Genomic DNA, 22,834 nt, shown 5'->3' with positions numbered 1-22,834 from the left:
GTAGCTCTTTAAATATACTGACTGCTGTATTTCTGATACCAAAACAATCCCATCAAGTGATAATTTAATGATCCTTTTAATAAAATTTCTTTTAAACGTGACTGTTTCATTATCAACAAGTAGTTTCCTCTACCCTCTTTTTCCACAACGCTTTCCATATCTTTGGATTGCTGTTATGGCCTTTCTCATAGTTTTTAGTTTAGTCTTTACAAGTAGACATTTTTCAATCTTTCCTTAGGAGTCTTTCTGGCTTTTTTCATTGCTGAACTTGACACAAACCTTGTTCTCTCACTAGAATTCCTGCAAAGGAGTTTGGGTAACAGTAGTTAAGAAAAAATGTTTAGGTTTCATAGTCCATTAAGTAATAGACTTAATGATCAGAAGAGAAAAACATGTGAATGTTTTGGGTAAAGCCTGCATAAACTGACCCATCTTTATTCTCCACCTTGACCTGGACTAAGAGTAACTGTAATGAAAGTGATTGTCCAAGATGGCTTTTACGAGTGTAATTTCCTTTAAATTACATCACATATATAATTTTTTGTTATTAAAAAGCAGGAGCTGTATCTCACTATTGGCTTTCAAATCAGTATAATCAGTGATTTTCTTTTCCTTTTAATGGACATGCAGGAAATAGAGTTCAAAGTGCGTTTCACTCCTTGTAAGACCACAGGCCATATAATTTTGCAGATAAGGAAACAACTCCCTCAGTTTCTAAATACCCAGTATGTAATGTTATGACTAAACATCAAAACCTAAATGTATTTAAATTTAAAAATTCACTAAGGGTTAACTAAAATTACACATAGTTAGCACATGCCACTTGTAATTTCTAATCTTATCTTGGGAACTTCGTTTTGCATTCCTTAACTAGTGTGCTTAAGTTTTCAGTCTTAGTGTCGTATTACCTTAGCTTTTTTTTTTTTTTAATATATGAAATAGGATATAGGTCTTTAGCTTCCTCTTCATGTCAGTAAAGATCTAAACAAGCATTTTGTTATACCTAGGGGCGGCTGTTGAATTTTTCTAGGGTACAAGAGGAATATCTAAGAATGTAAAAACAACTCACCTTTACTATGATCAACTCCACTTTGTAACTCCTATACTCCCCAACTAGGATAATTCTAGCCAAATTACATTCTGGCCTCGGTCATCTGGAAAGGGGAAGATAATATTGTTATGAAGCATTCATAGGATTTAAGAAAGTCTGAAATATAGTTACTATAGAGCAGTGGTTCTTAACCCTTTTGTAGTTATGGTTCCTTTTTAGAATATGATGAAAACATTGAATCCTGTCTCTATAAAAATACATATACACATAAAAGTTTTCATAGGTTTCAGTATATTCTTAGACACACCTAGATATCCATGGACCCCAGGTTAAGGACCCTTTTTTATATGGCCAGTAAACACCCAAAACTGGTGAAGTGCTGTTTGAAATAACATCCAATTCATTGTAACAAATAAGATAATGTTGCTTTATTACTATTTTAATTTAAAACAAAATAATATCTTGTGAGCTTCTAAACAATGGCTTATAAGCAACATAAATATTCTCAGTCAGAAGAAACAGAGACCACCTTAAAAATGTAAAAATAGAGAAGATATGTGAATATATACTGGATGTTTTAGAATATCGTATTTGATGGGGATATCACTTAATATAAATCCATTTTTATTTATGTGCTAGAGAGAAAGAAGAACTTTCCTTTCTTCTTTTTATTTATTTATTTTTAATTCCAGTAACATTGGATTATAACATTATATAGCTTTCGTTTGTACATCATAATATATTTCGAATTCTGTGTAGATTACATCATGTTCACCACCCAAAAACTAATTATAGTCCATCCCCTCACATGTGAGCCTAATGAACCTTTTTGCTGTCTCCCTGCTTCTCCCATGGTAACCACCAATCCATTCTCCGTTGCTATGTGTTTGTTTGTCGTTGTTTTTATCGTCTACTTATGAGTGAGATCATACAGTATTTGACTTTCTCCCTCTGACTTGTTTCACTCAGCATAATACCCTCAAGGTCCATCCATGTTGTCACAAATGGCCAGATTTCATCGTTTCTTACGGCTGAGTAGTATTCCATTGTGTATAAATACCACATCTTCTTTATCCATTGGTCCTTTCATGGGCACCTAGGTTGCTTCCAAGTCTTGGGTATTGTGCATAATGCTTCAGTGAACATAGGGGTGCAGGTATCTTTATACCTTTCCGTTATCAAGTTCTTTGGATAAATACCCAGCAGTAGGATAGCTGGATCATATGGTAGATCTATTCTTAATTTTCTGAGGATACCCCATACTGCTTTCCATAGTGGTTGCTCCAGTTTGCACTCCCACCAGCAGTGTACAAGGGTTCCCATCTCTCCACATCCTCTCCAACATTTGTTGTTTCCTGTATTATTAATTATAGCCATTCTGACCAGAGTGAGGTGATACCTCATTGTAGTTTTGATTTGCGTTTCTCTGATAGCTAATGATGTTGAGCATCTTTTCCTATGCTTGTTGGCCATCCATATATCTTCTGTGGAGAAATCTCTGTTCAAATCTTTTGCCCATTTTTTAATTGAGTTGTTGGTTTTTTTGTTGTTGAGCTGTATGAGTTCTTTGTATATTTTGGATATTAACCCCTTATCTGATATATGGTGTGCAAACATCTTCTCCCAATTGTTAGGTTGTCTTTTCATTTTGTTGATGGTTTCCTTTGCTGTGCAGAAGCTTTTTAGTTTGATGTAGTCCCATTTGTTCATTTTTTCTTTTGTTTCACTTGCCTGGTCAGACATGGTACTTGAAAATATGCTGCTAAGACCGATGTCAAAGAACATGCTACCTATGTTTTCTTCTAGAAGTTTCATGGTTTCAGGTCTTACATTCTTTAATCCATTTTGAGTTGATTTTTGTGCATGGTGTAAGGGAATGGTCTACTTTCATTCTTTTGCATGTGGCTGTCCAGTTTTCCCAACACTGTTTATTGAAGAGACTCTCCTGTCTCCATCGTATGCTCGGCTCCCTTGTCAAATGTTAGCTGTCCATAAATGTGTGGGTTTATTTCTGGGCTCTCGATTCTGTTCCATTGATCTGTGTGTCTGTTTTTGTGCCAGTGCCATGCTGTTTTGGTTACTATGGCTTTGTAGTATATTTTGAAATCAGGGAGTGTGATACCTCCAGCTTTGTTCTTTTCTCTCAGGAATCCTGTGATACCTCCAGCTTTGTTCTTTTCTCTCAGGAATCCTTTGACTATTCGGGGTCTTTTGTTGTTCCATATAAATTTTAGGGTTCTTTGTTCTATTTCTGTGAAAAATCTTGTTGGAACTTTGATAGGGATTGCATTAAATCTATAGATTGCTTTAGGAAGTATGGACATTTTAACGATGTTAATTCTTCCAATCCAAGAGCATGGAATATCTTTCCATTTCTTTGTGTCTTCTTCGATTTCTTTCAACAACGTTTTATAGTTTTCAGTGTACGGATCTTTCACCTCTTTGGTTAAGTTTATTCCTAGGTATTTTATGCTTTTTGTTGCAATTGTAAATGGGATTGTATTCTTAATTTCTCTTTCTGCTACTTTGTTGTCAGTGTATAGAAATGCAACTGATTTTTGTACATTGATTTTGTATCCCACGACTTGACTGTATTCCTTTATTGTTTCTAAAACTGTTTTAGTGGATTCTTTAGGGTTTTCTAGATATAAAATCATGTCGTCTGCAAAGAGTGACAGTTTCACTTCTTTTCCAATCTGGATCCCTTTTATTTCTTTTTCTTGCCTGATTGCTCTGGCTAGGACTTCCATTACTATGTTAAATAAGAGTGGTGACAGTGGGCTTCCTTGTCTGGTTCCTGTTCTTAAAGGGATAGCTTTCAGTTTTTCTCTGTTGAGAATGGTAATTGCTGTGGGTTTGTCATATATGGCCTTTATTATGTTGAGGTATTTTCCTTCTATACCCATTTTATTTAGAGTTTTTATCATAAATGGATACTGTATCTTGTCAAATGCTTTCTCTGCATCTATTGAGATGATCATGTGATTTTTCTTCTTCACTTTGTTAATGTGGTATATATCACATTGATAGATTTGCAGATGTTGAACCATCCCTGCATCCCTGGAATGAAACCCACTTGATCATGATGTATGATCTTTTTAATGTAATGTTGTATTCGATTTTCTAGTACTTTGTTGAGGATTTTTGCATTGATGTTCATCAGTGATATTGTCCTGTAACTTCGTTTTTTTGTGTTGTCATTGTCTGGTTTTCACGTCAGGATAATGTTGGCTTTGTAGAATGAATTAGGAAGCCTCCCCTCCTCTTCAGTTTTTTAGAAGAGTTTGAGAAGGATAGGTATTAAGTCTTCTTTGAATGTTTGGTAGAATTCACCAGGGAAGCCATCTGGTCCTGGACTTTTATCTTTTGGGAGGTTTTTGATTGCTGTTTCGATCTCCTTACTGGTGATCAGTCTATTCAAATTTTCTACTTCTTCTTGGTCCAGTTTTGGAAGCTTGTATGTTTCTAAGAACTTAGCCATTTCTTCTAGATTATCCAATTTGTTGGCATATAGCTTTTCATAGTATTCTCTTATTATCTTTTGTATTTCTGAGGTGTCCGTTGTAATCTCTCCTCTTTCATTTCTGATTTTATTTATTTGAGCCTTCTCTCTTTTTTTCTTGGTGAGTCTAGCTAAAGGTTTGTCAATTTTGTTTATCTTTTCGAAGAACCAGCTCTTGATTTCATTAATTTTTTCTAGTTTTTTTTAGTCTCTATTTCATTTATTTCTGCTCTGATTTTTATTATTTCCTTCCTTCTGCTGATTTTTGGCTTTGTTGTTCTTTTTCTAGTACCTTTAGATGCACTTTTAGATTATCTATTTGGGATTTTTCTTCTTTGTTGAAGTAGACCTGAATTGCTATAAACTTCCCCCTTAGAACCACTTTTGCTGTATCCCACAGATTTTGACATGTCGTATTTTCATTTTCATTTGTCTCCAGGAATTTTTTGATTTCTCCTTTGATTTCTTCATTGACCCAATCGTTGTTCAGTAGCACTTGGTTTAATCTCCACATTTTTGTGGCTTTTCTGGTTTTCTTCCTGTAGTTGATTTCTAGTTTCATACCTTTGTGGTCAGAAAAGATGCATGGTATTATTTTGATCTTCTTAAATTTATTGAGACTTGTTTCGTGTCCTAATATGTGATCAGTCCTGGAGAATGTTCCATGTGCATTTGAAAAGAATGTATATTCTGTGGTTTTTGGATGGAATGTTCTGTATATATCTACTAAGTCCATCTGGTCTAGTATGTCCTTTAAGGCCAGTGTTTCCTTATTGATCTTCTGTTTGGATGATCTATCCATTGGTGTAAGTGGAGTGTCAAAGTCCCCTACTATTATTTATTATTGTGTTACTATCTATTTCTCCTTTTATGTCTGTTAATAATTGCTTTATATATTTAGGTGCTCCTATGTTGGGTGCATTGATATTTTTACAAATGTTATATTTTCCTGTTGGATTGTTCCCTTTATCATTATGTAGTGCCCGTCTTTGTCTCTTGTTACAGTTTTTGTTTTAAAGTCTATTGTGTCTGATATAAGTATTGCTACCCCCACTCTCTTTTCTTTGCTATTTGCATGGAATACCTTTTTCCATCCTTTCACTTTCAGTTTGTGAGTGTCTTTAGGTCTTAAGTGTGTCTCTTGTATGCAGCATATACATGGGTCTTGTTTTTTTATCCAATTGGCCACCCTGTGGCATTTGATTGGAGCATTTAGTCCATTGACGTTTAAAGTAGCTATTGATGAATATTATTTATTGCCATTTTGTTACTTTATTTTTCTGGGTGTTTTAGTAGTTCTCTGTTCCTGTCTTTTTCTCTTGCTCTCTTCCCTTGTGGTTTGATGGCTATCTTTAGTAATATGTTTGATTTCTTCTGTCTTACTTTTTTGCTTGTTTATTATAGGTTTCTGATTTGTGATTACCATGAGGATCCTATTTAATATTCTATGTATATAACAGTCTATATCAAGTTGATAGACTCTTTAGCTTGACCTTTTTCTAAAAGCTCTACTTTTTCACTCCCCTCCTCCCACATTTTATGTTTTTCAAATCATATATAGTCTCTTGTTTAGTGTGTGTCCATCGATTACCGTCTTATCATTGAAATAGGTGATTTTAGTACATTTGTCTTTTAACCTTCATATTATCTTCACAGGTAGTTAATCTGCTAGCTTTACTATATTTTTACCTTTACAACTGATTTTATTGCCTGGGTTTTTTGTTGTTGTTGTTTTGGTTTTTTGATAATATTTTTTTAATCTCTATTTGTGGTCATTGCTTTCCCACTTAAATAAGTCCTTTCAGCATTTCTCGTAGAACTGGTTTCTTGGTGATAAACTCCTTTAATTTTTGCTTTTCTGGGAAGCTCTTTATCTCTCCTTCAATCTGAATGACAACCTTGATGGATAGAGTATTCTTGGCTGTAGGTTTTTTCCTTTTAGCACTTTAAATACATCGTGTCATTCTCTTCTCGCCTCTAGTGTCTCGGCTGAGAAGTCCACTGATAGCCTGATGGGCTTCCCTTTATATGTCACTTGTGGCCTTTCTCTTGCTGCTTTTAGGAGTCTCTCTTTATCTTTAATTTTGGACATTTTAATTATAATATGTCTTGGTGTGGGCCTCTTTGGGCTTATCTTGTTTGGAGCTCTCTTTGCTTCCTGAACTTGGATGTCTGTTTCCTTCCTCAGATTAGGAAAATTTTCATCTATTGTTTCTTCAAATAAATTTTCTGCCCCTTTGTCTCTCTCTTCTCTTTCTGGGACACCTATAATCTGAATGTTAGCTTGATATTGTCCCAGAGTTCCCTTAGACTGTTCTCATTCTGTCTAATTCTTTTTTCTTTTTCCTGTTCTGCTTGGGTGATTTCCTCTAGTCTTTTGTCTAGCTCACTGATCCGTTCTTCTGCATCCTCTACTCTGCTATTCAGTGCCTCTAGTGAATTTCTCATTTCCAGTGTTGTATTCTTCATTTCTGATTGTTTTTTGTTTTTTATATCTTCCAGTTCTTTGCTGATGTGCTCACTGTGTTCGTCCAGTTTTCTCCCAATATCAGTGAACATCCTCATGATATTTTGTTTGAACTCTTTGTCGAGTAGGTCGCTTTTTTCTGTTTCATTTAGTCCTTTTTCTGGGGTTTTGTCTTGTTCCCTTGCTTGGAAAGTATTCCTTTGTCTCCTCCGTATGCCTCTTTCTCTGTGCTTATTTCTATGTATTAGGTGAGTCAGCTATGTCTTCTGATTTTGGAGAAGTGGCCTTATGTATGAGATGCCTTATGAGGCCCAGCAGTGTGCTTCCGTCTCAGCACCAGTCCAGAAGATCCAGGAGTGACCCCTTTGTGGGCTACTTGTGTCCTTCTGCTGTGGCAGGGTTTCTTCCACTGCAGGTACCCAGGGAGTCTAGTCTTTCCTTCCCTGGCCAGCTGTTTGTAAATCCGGTTTGGGGAGCCTCAGCACTGTTGGCTACAAAGTCTGTCAGCACACTCCTGTCGCAATTTTCCTTAATTGGGTTGGCACCCAGTGTAGCTGGTTGCTAGGCTCAGGGGCTTACAGTTGTGATAGGCCTCAGGCCTACAAGGCTGTTTTCAGTTCTCTTAGGAGTGCAGCTGAGTGGGGATGCCCCTAGGCACGGGAGCACTCAATTGTTTCAGGCTCTGGAAGGTGGGGCTGATCCTTTTTATGGCTATTTGTGAAGCACAGGTCTTCTGCGGCTGATGAGCCTCACCTGACTGCACACACCATTGACAGTCCTGGTCCATGCACACTTCTCAACCCCCTGGAGCGTACCCCAATGCCATGCTGCAGAGGCCCCCCCTCTCCACCAATGTCCCCCACAGTTCACCTGGTCCTCAGAATTCACCTGCCCCACAGAGGCAGACACCCTTGCCTGCCTGTAGAAGATCAAGGCACCCAGTCAATGCAGGCTGAAAAGTAGCCTGAGGGCTTGCTGTTAGGTGGGGCCAGTCCCTAGGGCGGGTTGCCTGCCCTGGCTGAACTGGATTAAATCTGTGCTGTAGTGGGCGTGGCAGACCCCTGGCCTAAGAGGCCAAGGGATGAACCTCAGTGGCACCCACGGAGTCTGTGTCAGCATGCCTGGACCAGTTCAGAACAATGGCCCCCACCAATGTCTCAGTCTCTGGAGAGGTCCCTCCCCTCTCACCAGATGCACCCAGAACCCACCAGGTGAGTCTCGTTTCACCAAAGAATTGTCAGCCTTCTCTCTGGTGATTTTAGGTTGCTGCAATGAGTGAGTTTGTGCGTGGGCCCTTTAAGACCCGGCTCTTTTCGGCTTTCGGCCAATAGCTTTTCTGGGGATATCCTCACTGCATTTAATAGCCAGCAAACCAGACAGTAAGACCTCCGTCTCAGTTGGGCTGAGTCCAAAGGATGCTTATAGCAGTATCGGCCCCTGCTCCAGACCTCACTCCTCAGGGAGGGCTGCGTACCTTAGGGTGTCTCCCGCCTGGCCAGCTGAGACGCTCCGCTGCTCCCAAAGGTGGCTTTTTTCCTCTCCAGAAGGAATTTCTGCCTCTTCCGCGTTAGTCATGACTGTCCCTTGTTGTGGGGGGTTCTTTTTATCCAGTTTTCAGTTTTCTCTCCAGGGTAATTTTTCCAAAAATAGTTGTAACCTGGTTGTATTCGTGGGAGGAGATGAGTTCAGTCTGCCTACGCCACCATCTTGACGAGATCCCTCAGAGCTTTCCTTTCTTTCAGGACAATGCTACTGTCAATGAGAATAACATCCATAAAATAAGTGTAAGATAAATAATCATATTGTCTTCTCACTCCCTGTTACATGCTAACGGTATATTTAATGTTTGCTCACCAGGATCTATCTTCAGGTGCCCCTTAGCTCACTGCAGATTGTCCAGTCATTTTTTTCTACTTAACACAGATAGCCATTAACACCAGACTATACTCTTAAATGATTTTAGGGATGCCAAGCAAGGCTGCTGATCAGGCTGGACCAGCCTGCAGCTGCTAAGAGAATGGGAAATGAGAAAGGAGCTCCTTATAGATTCAGACCAAGCGTAGGGGGCGTGAAAGGGGTGAAGGTCAAAAGGTAGAAACTTCCAGTTATAAAATAAGTCCTGTAAATGTACAGCATGGTGACTATAATCAATAATACTGTATTGTATATTTGAAAGTTTCTAAGAGAATAGATCTTAAAAGTTCTCTTCACAAGAATAAAAAATTTGTAACTCGTGTGGTGATGGATGTTATATTGTGATTATTTCACAATATATACATGTGTCGAATCATTATGTTATACACCTGAAACTAATTTTATATGTCAAGTATATCTAAAAAAATACTTGGTGTAAAGGTGCAAAAAGTTCTAACTCCCAAATATTCCATTCCGAGTGCTTAAAGAGTCCAGAATCCCAAGCTAGACAAGATCCAAAGAAGGCTACCCAGGGCAACCCTGCATCTACAGAGTTTCAAAGGAGGCATTTTTATGTGCATTGGTGGGGCAAGATGTAGGGGCTGGCAGGGAATTCAACTGACGGATGAGGAAACATAAGGTGTGTTAAAACTGGCTTAACACCCTGCCTACCCCCTTCCCCCAGGCCCCGCCTCCCAAGCTCCCATAACACTGGCAGGGAGGGTCAAACCTTCAGACCTGGAGAGGCGTCTTAGAGCTAGCTGAACTTTGCTTGGTCTCCTTTCCCAAGAACATGCCCTCGCCTGCCCTTCTCTTTGCCCGGGGCCAACCTCAAACTCTCCTATTCCTGGGTGCTTTAACCAAAGTTTGATGCCTCTTCTGGGTCTCCACTGGCTTTCTGGCCATAGCTTGGTCATCAGCCCCACAAGAGCTCACAGATACACACCTCAACTTAGGGTGACCCATTGTGCCCAAGACATTTTTGCTTTTTAATCCATAGTAGACAATTACCTTGGGTGCAATTGTCACAGCAGGAACTGCACACACGTGTGTGTGTGTGTGTGTGTGTGTGTGTGTGTTTTAAAAAGGCAAAAACTGGTTTATATCTCTGCTCAAAGTTGACCTCAGCAGGAGAAATTTTTGTAGACTCTTAAAGGTCAAGGAACATGCTAACCTGTATGTTTGGGAAGTAGAGCAGGACCAAGGCCAGAAGGCTTTTGTGGAACTTCTAGTCTATTGAGAGAGATAGACATTTAGCACAAATAACTCTATATAGCCTGACAGTTGTGATGTGACAGGATAACGCCGGCTGCTACCAGACCATAAAACAAGTGATCCTGCAGCAGGAAGGCCTGGGGAGGTGGTGAAGTTGCCTCAGGGAATGCCTCCCCTGGAAACATTCCCACTGAACCTTGGAGAGTAAATAGATTAACCAGTACTGTGCACATCTTGTTCCATGAAAGTGGGACTTCGTTTTCTTCACAGCTGTATTCCCCAGGGCTTGGTACCTTGTAGGTGGTCAATAAAGATTTCTTGAATAAATCAACGAATAGGGGGTTCCTGACATCTGTCTGCCCTCTCCTCCCTCTCCTTCCCTACCACAGGGCTCCTGTTCTTTCCATTGCTGTAACGAGGGGGAGTCTTTTCAAAACTAAAAACACTCCTTTTTAGCTTGTTATGGTTCAATTAATGTTACAAACATTTAAAATTCCTGCAGCTGCAGATGGTTGTAGAAATAATAAGAATAAAAACTTCAGATCTTTCCAGCCCCAAAGCTCTGTGGAATGATCAATTCGTTTGTACATTTTTTTAAAAAAGCAAAAACTATTATGGGTTTCTCCATGCAAGTAATATGAAAGGTTATACATTGCATGTACATATACTTCAGCTATATATTTTGGAGACCTCAAAATAACTTTAAGTCAGCAAAATTAAGCAAGCCAGGGTTGTTTTCCCTCTTATTTAATGTCATTAGGCTTTGAATGTGTCTTTACAGAAGTTCTTACTTCCTTTTGACTCAGTACTATGGATGGCATTCCTAGATAGTATGACTTTAACACAATCTCAGTTGGATTAATTATCATAAAGCTTATTTTGCAGATAATCCAAGGGAATTTAGCCCAAGAGCAATAGTTAGGAAATTCCTTAAATCTGAAAATTTGTCCTCCAGAACCCTCACTTCTAGCCTCACCACGTGAAAGTTTTTCAGTGAGGTGGCATTTTAATGGATTTTTAAAAGTGCCGCTTGCTTCCACTCTGCATTCCCTTCTTCAGCCCTGTTTTACGTTCTGAGCTGCTTTCTTGGCAGTTCAGGGCGCCCTTGGCCATTTGCGCCTGTGACAGTCTGACTTCCATCTGCTGCTCTATGGCCAGGAACCTGCTGTGCTCCCTTCAGTCACAGCTTTCATGCCCGGCCATTCAGCTACCTTTCAGCGCGTCTCAATGGGGCAGGGGAGAATGGGCCCTCAGCATCCACATGAGCACATAATCTCCCAGGTAGCCTCCTCCTTGAAGCACCTCCAGTGCATGCTATTCGCAAACAGCAGGACACCACTCTCTACTGGGTTCCTAATCCCTCAGACACACAGGGGAAGGAGGTCACAGGGCTGTGAAAGTGAAAAGAAAAGCGAGAGGGCGGGTGAGCGGGAGCCACACAATATCAGCCCCGGGCCGCCAGCGGCTGCGCCACAATCAGCGCCAGCTGCAGCCCAATTAAGCTCTACAGGTCACAGGTGTTCCGGACAGAAGATGCTTTTAACAAAACCACTTTCTTGAAAATACCTAAGACTTTTTAAAGCACTGCAGCCCATTTCTTTCGGTGGATTCTTTAAAGCTATTTAGTACACTTGAAATACAAAGAAGCTGAAAAGCACATTTAGGCCTCACTGGAAGGCGTGCTTTCTTCATGCCAAACAGCGGGAGCAGCGGCTGCGGCCTCAGGACCTGGAGAGAGCAACTCTGCCTCTGCGTGGATTCTGAGCACAGCTGCCCGAGAAAGGGCTGGGGTGGCTCTCTTCTCCAGCTCCATCTCTGCAAGTGGTCTGCTCTAAACTGTGCGGTTCACCTACTCATGCGCGAAATTGCTGCATGGCGATCCTTGTAATCATAAATTGCAATCCCTAGGATGCCACTGTAGTTTCCCTATGAAATTTTTAGCATCTTGCCATGTGCTGATTAAACAAAACATATGAATTCAGCTATCCAGAGCCACTTTTCTCATCATCTAAGGTCACCCTATAAATAAGCTTCCTCTTCTTACATATTTAAAACTTCTGACTTCTTTTTCTCCACAGATCTGAGTGCTCCCTGTGCCTACAGGGTGGGGTCACAGAATCAGGCAGAACTTTAGTTGGTTAAGGCATGGTCAGATCTTTGTTAACCTTCCGCCTTTCTTGGAAGATACAGATAACCCCAGAGAGGGAGGAACTTAGTGGTGAGGGTTATGTTAGAATTTCAGCATCCCTCTTGCAGGTGAGCAGCTCATAGTTCCCCTACTCCATAGACCCACTTGCAGCAGCCTCCCCTCTTCCCAACATCACATGCCATTGTGGGTATGTTTGTCATTATTGTCATCTGTTTACAGTCAATAGAAAAGAAGCACAGGTACTACCCAGGCCTCTCCTGGAAATGGAAGTAACTGTGCTTTAATTCACTACTGGGTTTCTAATCGCTGAATGCACCAGAAAAGAAGGTAGTGCTACTGTGAAACTGAAGAGAACAAGAGCAGGTTTGTAGCACAGGAGACACGAATACCCAAAATAGTGCCCGACATTTTCTTTTCTTTTGAGGAAGATTAGCTCTGAGCTAACTACTGCCAATCCTCTTTTTGCTGAGGAAGACTGGCCCTGAGCTAACATCCGTGCCCATCTTCCTCTACTTTATATGTGGGACGCCTACCACAGCACAACGTGCCAAGCGGTGCCATGTCTGTACCCCAGGATCCAAACTGGCAAACCCCGGGCCGCTGAAGCAGAACGTGTAAACTTAACCGCTGTGCCACCGGGCCGACCCCCCAACATTTTCAGGTTTTCCTTCCTGTTTGATTAGTTTTTGGTAAACAGTCTTTGACTTGACTATTATTCTTTATCACGTCATTTTAAAAAATTATTACTGCCCGCTTAGAAACCATGTTGGTTTTAATTTTCCCAGTACGCCTATTTCTTTTTTGCTAAGCTGAGCCACCTGTTTAAACTCTCTTGTCTTGTGGATTGAGGGAAAGAACTGTAGGCTATGTGTAAGAGGTTTCATTTTTTTTCCACAGTGAAGTAAGACATTGTTCTTATTCTTCGTGGCATTCAGAATTCTGCACAATTGCCTCTTTTGCCCTTTTGCATTTAAAAGTGAGGTAATTAGATTTCCCAAGGTTCAATGGTCAAGAGCCTTCTCATCCTGGGAAGTTGCTTCCCCACACCCCTCACAAGTGCGGTTGTCTCACGTAATCCAGTTACTGCTGGACTGTTGTGCTGAGGCCCTGCTTTCTCAGCAGGCAAGCCTAGCATGAATATTCCTACTCATGTGTCCCTTTGCTTTCATTGCTGAGTTACATTCCCTGCATTTGAAGACAGTCACTATTTTTCTTCAGTGACTTTGTCTTGAGAATTTCTAAACATTTTCATTAAAAATCTTTTCACTTCCTAACTTCTAGGAACTCATCTCAAATATGCCTAAATCTTTCATATGGAGAGTTCTTGCTTATTTTATGTTATTTTTCAGATATCTGATGGCTCTATTATTACTGGTAAACAAATAGAAAGAGAACTTGTGATATGTTGGCACTAAATAAATGTGTGTCGTGGGTCCCTGAAACAACCATGTGTCTCAGTCTACCTCTGACAGTAAGAGCTTGGGCCCTCTCTGCCAGTCTTTCATCTTCTTTTCTCATTTCCCCAAACAGATAATATTTTCAGCGTTGCAACAAGGCACATGTTTATTTTAAAAGTTTGGATATCAATTTTTTAGTCAAAATTGCAAAAGAACACAGAATACACACTCTCAACTTTACAGAGCCAGCCAAAGCATTTTTGCTTTTACAGCCTAATGGTGAAAGCAACCTTACTGGTAGTTGGCTAATAGTTTATTTAAATGATCTAGTCTGCAGCCTATGGGGGAAGAGGACAAGATGGTAAAGGGATTAGGGGGAAGCTTCCAAAATCCTTTTTACCAAAGATGTTAAGGTGCTCAAGTGCCAAGAGTTTTCTTTCTAAACGAGTTAGTTTAACATTGCAGACAGTCTGTGATTCAAATTTGTCTTCTCATCTATACATCTTCTCAGTGAGGCTCTTCTGTGGGCTCACAGGAAAATTCACCTGAATTCCCCCATCACTGAAACAGTTCCAGACTGCATCTGGGTTCGAATGTGAGGTCAGCAGAATGACAAACTGTGTGGTTCCTGTATACACCGTAGACATATATATACACGCATATATGTATACTTATTTCATTAAGTTTCCTTGCAAACTTTAGAGATAGTAATGGGAAAGGTCCCAGTTTAAATTGAAAGCTGTTCTCAGTTTCTATAGTATTTATTCCCAAGTGGAGAGATGTATTGGCAAATTTACCTGAAAAGACCTCCTCACCTTTCCAAAGCTTAGTACAGAAAAGAAAATCCTCAACAATTAACTGATGCCAGGTTACTTTCATGAAGTGAGAGAATAGATCACCATGTGCACAATTTTTTTAGAAAAGCTTCCATCTCATTTCTCTAAACCAATACATATTACTGCATTGTTTGTAAATTTGGAGGAATCTTTCTCAATTACGGTGCAGTTTTTTCCATTGACAACACAGCAAAACAAACTCCTGTCCCTTTGTAATAACTTTTGATACCTGAGGCAGCATCCCTCAAAACAACACAGGCATGTTTGTATTCTTGCTAAAATTTCTAATTTATATTACTTCTAGGGAAAGAACTAGATTCAAAGTAGTGCCTCAGACTGAAAGATTGCTTAAGATGATCATATTTCACAGTGTTAAACAATTTTTGTTATTGACTTTATCATTCCAAACACTTTATTCCTAAAACTTAAGTATAACTGACACAGTCTAGGTCATATGAAATATAAGTAAAAATATTACAAGATATTGGCCAAATATGAGAAAGATACTTATAACATGTACTTTTTGAAAACTTGTTTGTAGTTAAGGAACTATTCAGTTCAATTCAACAAACATGTATCGACTGTTTACATCTGCAGAGCACAAGTGTATGCTGGAGCTCCTGCCTCTTGACCTCTTTCAGCTAGTCTTCCTCCAGTCTCTCTTACTCAGCCCTTTCTCTTTTCTCTCTGTTCTGGAATAGGGGAGAGCAAAAGAAAAAAGGACATGAGATAGGCTAGAGCCATGTTGTGCCTTGATTGAGTTGTTTGGTGTGGGTTAGCATCCCCCAGAGTGTGTGCTAGAGATCACCAGTAACCCTAAAGATAGTCATTCGTGGGTGTTCTGTCAAAAACAGAATGGGGGAGAGTTCTGTGGGAAACACTGGGTTAAAGAAAATTAAGCAGATCTTCGTTGCTAGACTTCACAGAAATCTTCAACATTCTGCTGTGCATTGTGGGAAACAGTATATACACTGTTACCTAAAACTTACTTGATCATGAAGTACTTCTTCCTCTGGAAATACACTAATATCTCAAGGGGACGTTGGCATGGGCCATGAGACCGAGCAGGACGGCCTCAGTTTTGAGGAAGTGTGATATCTGGAACTCAGGCCAAAGTAACGGACCCCAGAGCAAATAGAAACCAACCATCACAAAATGGACCTCCTAAGAATACTTCCACTTTTAGACCTACCTTTTTATTTGGGTTAGGAGAGTAGTAATCCAATCAATGCTTTTACTTTTGGAATTTCTACTAAGAAGCTCTTTCATAAGGACAGGATAAAAACAAAGACACCTCTAGGAGTGATGCTCTGTCTGCTGCTTGTGCATCTGCTGCTTGTGCATTAGCTGCTTGTGAATTGGGTTTAGAGCTTTAGAGATGACTGTCACTGACCAGCCTTCACTGTCACTATGGCCCATGTGACTTCTGAAAACTATCATTTTTATCTTTCATGACATTTTGTGCTAGAATTACTCTTTTTTTTTTCTCTTTTTTAATTCTCCATTTTGGCTCCTCGGGCTAGATCAACGTAATCCCTGGTCTCTTTCTCCCCACCTTGCTGTTTCTTTGCTCACTTAGTTCCTTCTGCTCAGATGCCCTTTCCTTTCCTATATGCATATCTAAATTCTATCCTTCCCACGTTGGTTCATGAAGCAGTAATTTCTTCCTTCTTGTCATACCGAAGCGCTTCCCTTCTGCCTTGCTGTTGTACTTCTAACACCGTGCCACGCATCACTGATGTCCATCTCCTGCTGGTTTGGGAGCACCAGAAGACAGACACTATGTCTTAGACATCTCTGAATCCTCCACTTGGCCTCACCTAGTTGTTGCTGTTCACACAGTAGCTATTCAGTGGATGTTGATTGATGAAAGAGTGACTGGTTAATTATTAATAGTGTGCTGTTTCTGTTACTGATTGTATATTGCTAAGCAAATATGATAGGAAAATAAAAGTGGCAGAAAGAATTGCCTAATTGACTAGTTCTTCAGGGCATCCCTTGTAAATAAAAAAAAACAGGATAATGTTTATCAAAGAAAGTGGTGTATTCAGGCAGTCCTCTGCCACCCCAGAAGTGCGATAAGCTGTGCTCCTTCAACACAGAGGAGGACACCTTCATATCAGGTCCTTGAGAGCCAGTATTCAGCTGCTGTTTCTCTTGTCATTGTCTGTCAGAGGTTCTAAAGGTCATTTCTATCTAATCCAAACATTTTTCAGCACTCTAGTCAAAACTCTGCCCACCACCACCTCATACGTGCTCATCTGGCCACTCCATTTGCCATGCTCCCATCAGACTTTGCACAGTGCCCCCTATTAGTGGCATCACTGCATTATACAAAACCTGGGGACACTAGTCACATAGCAGTTAATTAGTACAGTCATTAGTAATTGGCTAGCACAGATGGTAGGTATTCAGTAAACGTTCCTAGCCGTTATGCACTGGGTCCAGTATTCTCTGAAGTCGGTCTCAGTTATGAAGTGTGCAAGACAAGGCACTAGCCCGGGGCTGGTGACTTCTCTACTCCACTTAGCCTGCGGAGGGAGCCACACAATGGAACCTTCCCTGTGCCGTGTCGGGGAGAGAGCTAGAGCTGTACCAGCCAATAGGAAATGCAGTCCTCTCCGCCTCTTCCAGTGACTCTTCTTTCTACTTTTAGCCTTGCCACCATTGCTTCACTCCTTGCACAGATTAAAGAAGTGCTGCTCAAATGGGGGGAGGGGGGGGGTGGTGTGAGGCTCACCCCACTTGGTCCCTTCACCTGCCTTCATGGAGGTGCCCAAGGTCCCTTTGGAACACAGTAGAACCGTTGGATAGCCAGTTTTCCATGCTGGGCATTTCCTGTGCTTATTAATTATCACATCTTGTTTTCAAAGTAACTCTTTTTGTACCAGAATATGCGATGAAGTTGTTTTACTAATCCCTAGAAGTTTTGTTTTTTCTTCAACAAGTTGGTAGCCACTCTTTCTGGAAAAGCATTAACATGCATAACCACTATAGTCAACTTCAGTGCTCATTAATGAAGCCCAGAACTAATAGTTACATTGTTGCAATTTGACAAAGCCATCTAAATCTATGCATGTTTTTTTGAAAGCTCCCTAAACATGCTGCTAAATCCTCTAAAAAGCTACTAAACTGCTTTGGCAGCCATTAGCCCAGCATAAGCAGAGGAGCTCTTTTCAGTAAGTGAACAAACAGAGAAAATATGCTGAATGGGTGGACAAATGTGTTTCAGCTGGCCCTTTCATTTACCGATATAAGGGTGCAGTCAATATCAATCACTGTTTTCCCTGTTGCCCTGAAAATCACAATATCTCTTTTCATCCCACAAGCTCTTTTCAGCACAGTAATGTGTCTTTAGAATGACACTGGCATCAGCCTGCTTCCGCTGTCTGAAGTCCAGAGAGCTTAAAAACACATTTCAGGATTCAAGACTTGAACCTTCCTCCCCTTCCGTTTTCCTACCGCCCACTCTCTCCTCTCTCACTCTGCATCCACTCCACCCCCTCCCTGGATTCTTCTCAATTCTTCCAGCTTTCCTCGTTGAGTAAACAGAATTCACTTCTCTCTTCTAATGCAGGTCTCCAAAGTAAACGTCGACAACTCTACCCGATAGTCCCAAGATTTAAGAACTCATTAAAGAGATGCACATAAAGAAAGGCTTTTACGTGTTGGTAATACATCAAAGGTTGAAAGGAATGTGGAAATTCTTTGCTGCGACAAGATGCACAGATGAGCAGGCCCTCACTCAGAATATCTCTTTCCTCTGCCCCCCCATCACTTGGTTCCTCCCTGCCCCCACCTCACGTACACACTCATCCTTTGTCATCCTAATTAGAAGTATGTGCCTGCACATCTGTTCCACCTTTACAATTGTAAGCTCCTTAAGAGCAAATGCCATATCTTTTTGTGCTTCTCATTCTGAGTACTTAATACGTTGTTTTGTAATGAAAGTGATTACTTTCTATCCTTTTGAAAACCTAAGTGGAATAACTCTTGAAGATAAATTTTAGTAGTGCGCTTATAGTTGTAGAAGTTACCACAGATGAATATCTGAAATACTACATTTCTAAAACACAATATGTTTTCTCGCTTGTTTTTTGTTTTTATTTGTTCTCTTTCAGATTATAGCTGTCTGTAGAGAGGCAGCCCTTCTGACTCTAGAAGAAGACATTCAAGCCAGGTGCATAATGAGAAGACATTTTACTCAAGCCTTGAACACTGTGACACCCAGAATTCCTGAATCATTGATACGTTTCTATGAAGATTATCAAGAGAAGAGTGGGCTACATACCCTCTGAGAAAATATATGTATTCATTATGCTAAAAATGCTTTCTAGATAAAACTTGTTTCTTTTTTAAATTTTATCTTGAAGGTGTCAAAAAATCCTTAATAAGCACAATGTCTGAAATACGTTGACTGGAATTGAGGGGCTTCAGTTCTTATAGAGATTTGAGAACATATGAATACAGTGAAAATATCCATGAAAATCTCTGGACATGAGTTTAAATCAGTTTTATCTGGAAATGTGTGCTGAGTTTTAGAAAGCAAACTTTCAGCTTTTTCATTTTTGACTTGGTTCATTCATCCCATGAGATGCTTTCCTTACTCCAGAATCCATTTCAGTGCGTTCCTAAATGCCAAACCTGTAGGCATCAGTGTTATACAAGAACATAGGAAATGTATGTGGATGAATGCATGATAAAAAATATTTATAAATCTTTGTTTTTGAAGGCCAGCCAATGAAATGGCCAAATGTGCCAGCCAGGCTTGTATGACCTTGTCTCCAAATATGTACTTGTTCTCGTTATAATTCATACCTATGTTTTTGCTTTAGCCTTCTTAACCTGTACTTATGGCAATGAAAAAAAGAGGATTAAGAGTTATTTCATATACTATAATACCCTTTGAAAGTTTAAAAAGTGGAAATATAAGCCTAGTCCAGTAGACTTGGGTTTTTTCATAAAATGCCATAAATAAATCATATGAAGTGTTCATGTTTTAGCTTGTACACATTTTCAGGTTACCAATAAACTCTTTCAGTTCAAAGATAAACCAAATGGATCTCTCAATCTCGTGTCTTATGTTGCAATCTAAATATGTGTATTTATGCTCCTAATGATTTATCCTTGGGATTTCTTGATACCTTAATGCTCCATAAATATCCTTGAAAAAGCTGTTGGAAATTGATTCCCTGGCTTCCAGTTCATAAGCTGGCAAGGGAAAGAATGTGCACTTAAACCTAGTCACTGTGGATCTTTGAACATTCCTAGAAAGACAAGTGAGACGAGAAATACCTGATTATCAAAACAACGAGGCTATACAGTTATGTGGTGGCAGATATTCAAAGTCATGTCTCAGCTGTTTCATCCTTTGACTATCAGAAATAGATTTGCACAGCTTTTTTCTCAGACTACACTGGTTTATTAGTACAAACAAACCACTCAAGGGACACAGATTACTACTATTTAGAATTGTGCCGTCAAAGATAATAGACAATAGTGACATGTGGCTATTTAAGTTTGAATTTTAATTAAAATTAAATAATATTAAAAATTTAGTTCATCAGACATGTTAGCCACATTTCAAGTGTTCAGTAGCCACATGTGACAAGTGTCTGCCATATTAGATGGAATAGATTGTAGAACATTTTCATCATTCAGAAAGTTCTGTTGAACTCTGTTGATTTAGAAAATAAGGCCTACACACATTGAAATACATAGAACCTCAAAATCACGTTTCTGCTTCGCATTTTCCCTTTAGTTATCAGAGGATTATAACTTCTTTCCTATGAGTGCTGAGAACACAAGAAAATAAGAGAAAAATTTATCCCCAAAGGGCTAAACAGGAAAATTAAAGAAATTCTATTGCCAATAAAATAAGAACCAGAACAGTAAGCTTGGACCAACCCTCAGGCTGGGGACTCAGTGGTGGGGAGGAGGGTAGCAATCTCAATCAGCAGGGAATTTAGGTGTTAATGGCCACTCAGACTCTTCAGCCCATATGATTTATGAAGTTATAACTGAGCTTCCTCCATAATGCCCAGATTTTAAAGACAAACATCTTCAGTGTAAGGGCAGACTAGAAAAGAAGTCCTCTTGCAGGCCAGGGAGACCACAAGGAGCCTCTTTTGACATGATCTGTGTGCTTTGAATTAAAAAAGGAAAAAAGAGGCCACTCTGAGGAATCGGACTATGGCATCATTCACCTGCCCATGGCTTCAGAGTTTGAATTCGTATGATCTTTGTGATGCAGAAGCTGAAAACCTAGAAATTAACATGAAAATATGGATTCAAGCTAGAAACACCCTTGGAGTGACTAGTAGTTGCACCCGTTAGAGAAATATATCCCCACCCCGGCCACACAGGATTTCAACAGCTGAAACCCTGCTTTAAGAGTTGATAATCCCAAAGGCTGTGGAGCAGTGGAAACTCACACTCAGCCTGGTGGAGCATAAACTGGTACAGCCACTCCAGAAAGCAACTAGCATATGTAGTAATGTTGAAGACCCTATAACTCAACAGTTCTCCCTGGTGTATATCTCAGAGCAAGCTGTGTTCGATGAGGTAATGAGTAAGAAGATCATAGCACTATTATTTGTATGTAGCAAGAAACTGGAAACAATCTAAATATTCATCAATAAGAGAATTGATTTCTATGGAATATTCATACAATGCAATACTCGTGGCAGTAAAGAATAATTAGAGCTACACATAAAACAGATGAATCTCAAAAACAGAATGTTTCAGAAGAATAGTTATGATATTTATTTAAAGTTTAAGGCATGCATAATAATATACATTGTTTATGGGGACATGTGTAGTAAGAGACTACGTGAATGGAAGTGAAAAGCACCAGTGGGGAGGAATTTCCTCAGGGGAGAAAAACTGAAAATGTTTCATACCTTAAGCTGGGCGATAGGAATACAGGTGTTGGTTATAATGTAGTCTACACTTTCTGTACACTTTTAGTATTTCATGATAATTTTAATTCAAAAGATGAACCTTAAACTGACATGTTATGGTGCAAAGATGAAATGCATCTATAGCCATGTTCTGTGTTCTGACCAGCGTCACAATCCTATCATTCAGCCCACTTCCATGGACTTCCAGTGCATTCACAGTGCCCACAATCCCGTGTGTCTGGAAAATCAGGAGTACCAGGTATGACAGAATAAATTGCAAGAAGGCAAATGAGAGATCCGGTTTTTAGGACCCAGGAAACAAGTTGAAAAAAATTTGTTAGTGAAGTCTTTAGGTTGTGGGGGGATTAAATCTGGGAGTCAGACATCTGTTTCCATGGCATTGTGATTGTGCAAGGAGTTGGAAGTTACGAATTTTGAAAGATTTTAGAGCAATGCATCTTTAGTCTATTACAAACCAATTATTTTTTATATCTTTAAATAGCTAATTATAGCCATTGAAAAGGCAATGATATCCCTTTATTTGACGTTTCATCCCTTTTTACGACAGTGCCAGTAAAAATTGAGTCACAAAAAAGCAGGTCAAGTGTCACTAATAACAGTTTGCCCCAGCTTCATCTGTGTGAGGGTTTTACTCTGATTCCAGAGTCTCGTGTTGATGGATTTAAAGTAGTGTATGATCCTATTATTTGGATTTGTTTATGAATGAATACACAGTACAGTTCATGGAAAATTTAAGTTCAGCAAGGAAAGGAAATGCCCAGGTTCCTGTCTTAAGAAGACAATCTGCTTTGTTGGCATCTATTTGGTCAAAAGTTTGTCTGTGGTCCAGATTCTTTTCAGGGTTTCAGGGATATTCACATTGGCACATTTCTTTTCAGTGTTCCAAAAGATTTTAGTTTGAATAGTGAAATTAATGCTTCTTTCTAACAACAAAACTGAGAAGAATGGCTTCTTTTACTTCTTCATGACCGAGTGTATTTATAAGCTTAATACTGACCGCCTTAACTTAGCTTGAAAAATGTTTAGTTTTTTGTTATTTCTAATGTGTAAAACAGGTTTTAAAAATAATGCACAGGTTTTTCATTTTGGAAAAATAATTATTGAATTTATAGAAAAACCAAACTTGAGTATATGTTTAATCTATATTGATCAGGAGAAGGCTACAGAAAAGTTGCTATAAAGGTAGAATAAAATGATTTCTCTGGCCTGTTGTTACTTAAATTCCTGAATATGAGGTTGTTAGAATCTTGGTTCATTTTATCATGTTTCTCAGTCCTTTAGGCACCCCATAAAATTACATGTGGATTGAACTATCAGTAGTTTCCAAATTTGGTCCACATAGAAATTCTAATCCTCCCCATTGATTTGCTTTCTTCAGTT

At 39.5% G+C, this 22,834-nt stretch overlaps 1 protein-coding gene across 3 annotated transcripts in view; it reads left to right on the top strand.

The window, feature by feature from the left end:
- AFG2A (AFG2 AAA ATPase homolog A) overlaps positions 1-19,589 on the top strand; it is a 309,664-nt gene extending 290,075 nt beyond the window's left edge. For 2 of the 3 annotated variants that reach the window (XM_070609147.1, XM_070609149.1), the window contains exon 16: positions 18,653-19,589. In XM_070609147.1, coding sequence (XP_070465248.1) covers positions 18,653-18,829 — 177 coding nt within the window. In that variant the 3' untranslated portion in view covers positions 18,830-19,589. Of the gene's footprint in view, positions 1-13,647; positions 13,770-18,652 lie in introns of all 3 variants that reach the window. The other variant, XR_011537212.1, reaches the window with a different exon arrangement.
- Positions 19,590-22,834: the final 3,245 nt, after the last annotated feature.

Source organism: Equus przewalskii, chromosome 2 (assembly GCF_037783145.1).
Source record: "Equus przewalskii isolate Varuska chromosome 2, EquPr2, whole genome shotgun sequence".
In the NCBI taxonomy this organism is placed as follows: Eukaryota; Metazoa; Chordata; class Mammalia; order Perissodactyla; family Equidae; genus Equus; species Equus przewalskii.
This window is presented reverse-complemented; position numbering and strand designations above follow the sequence as displayed.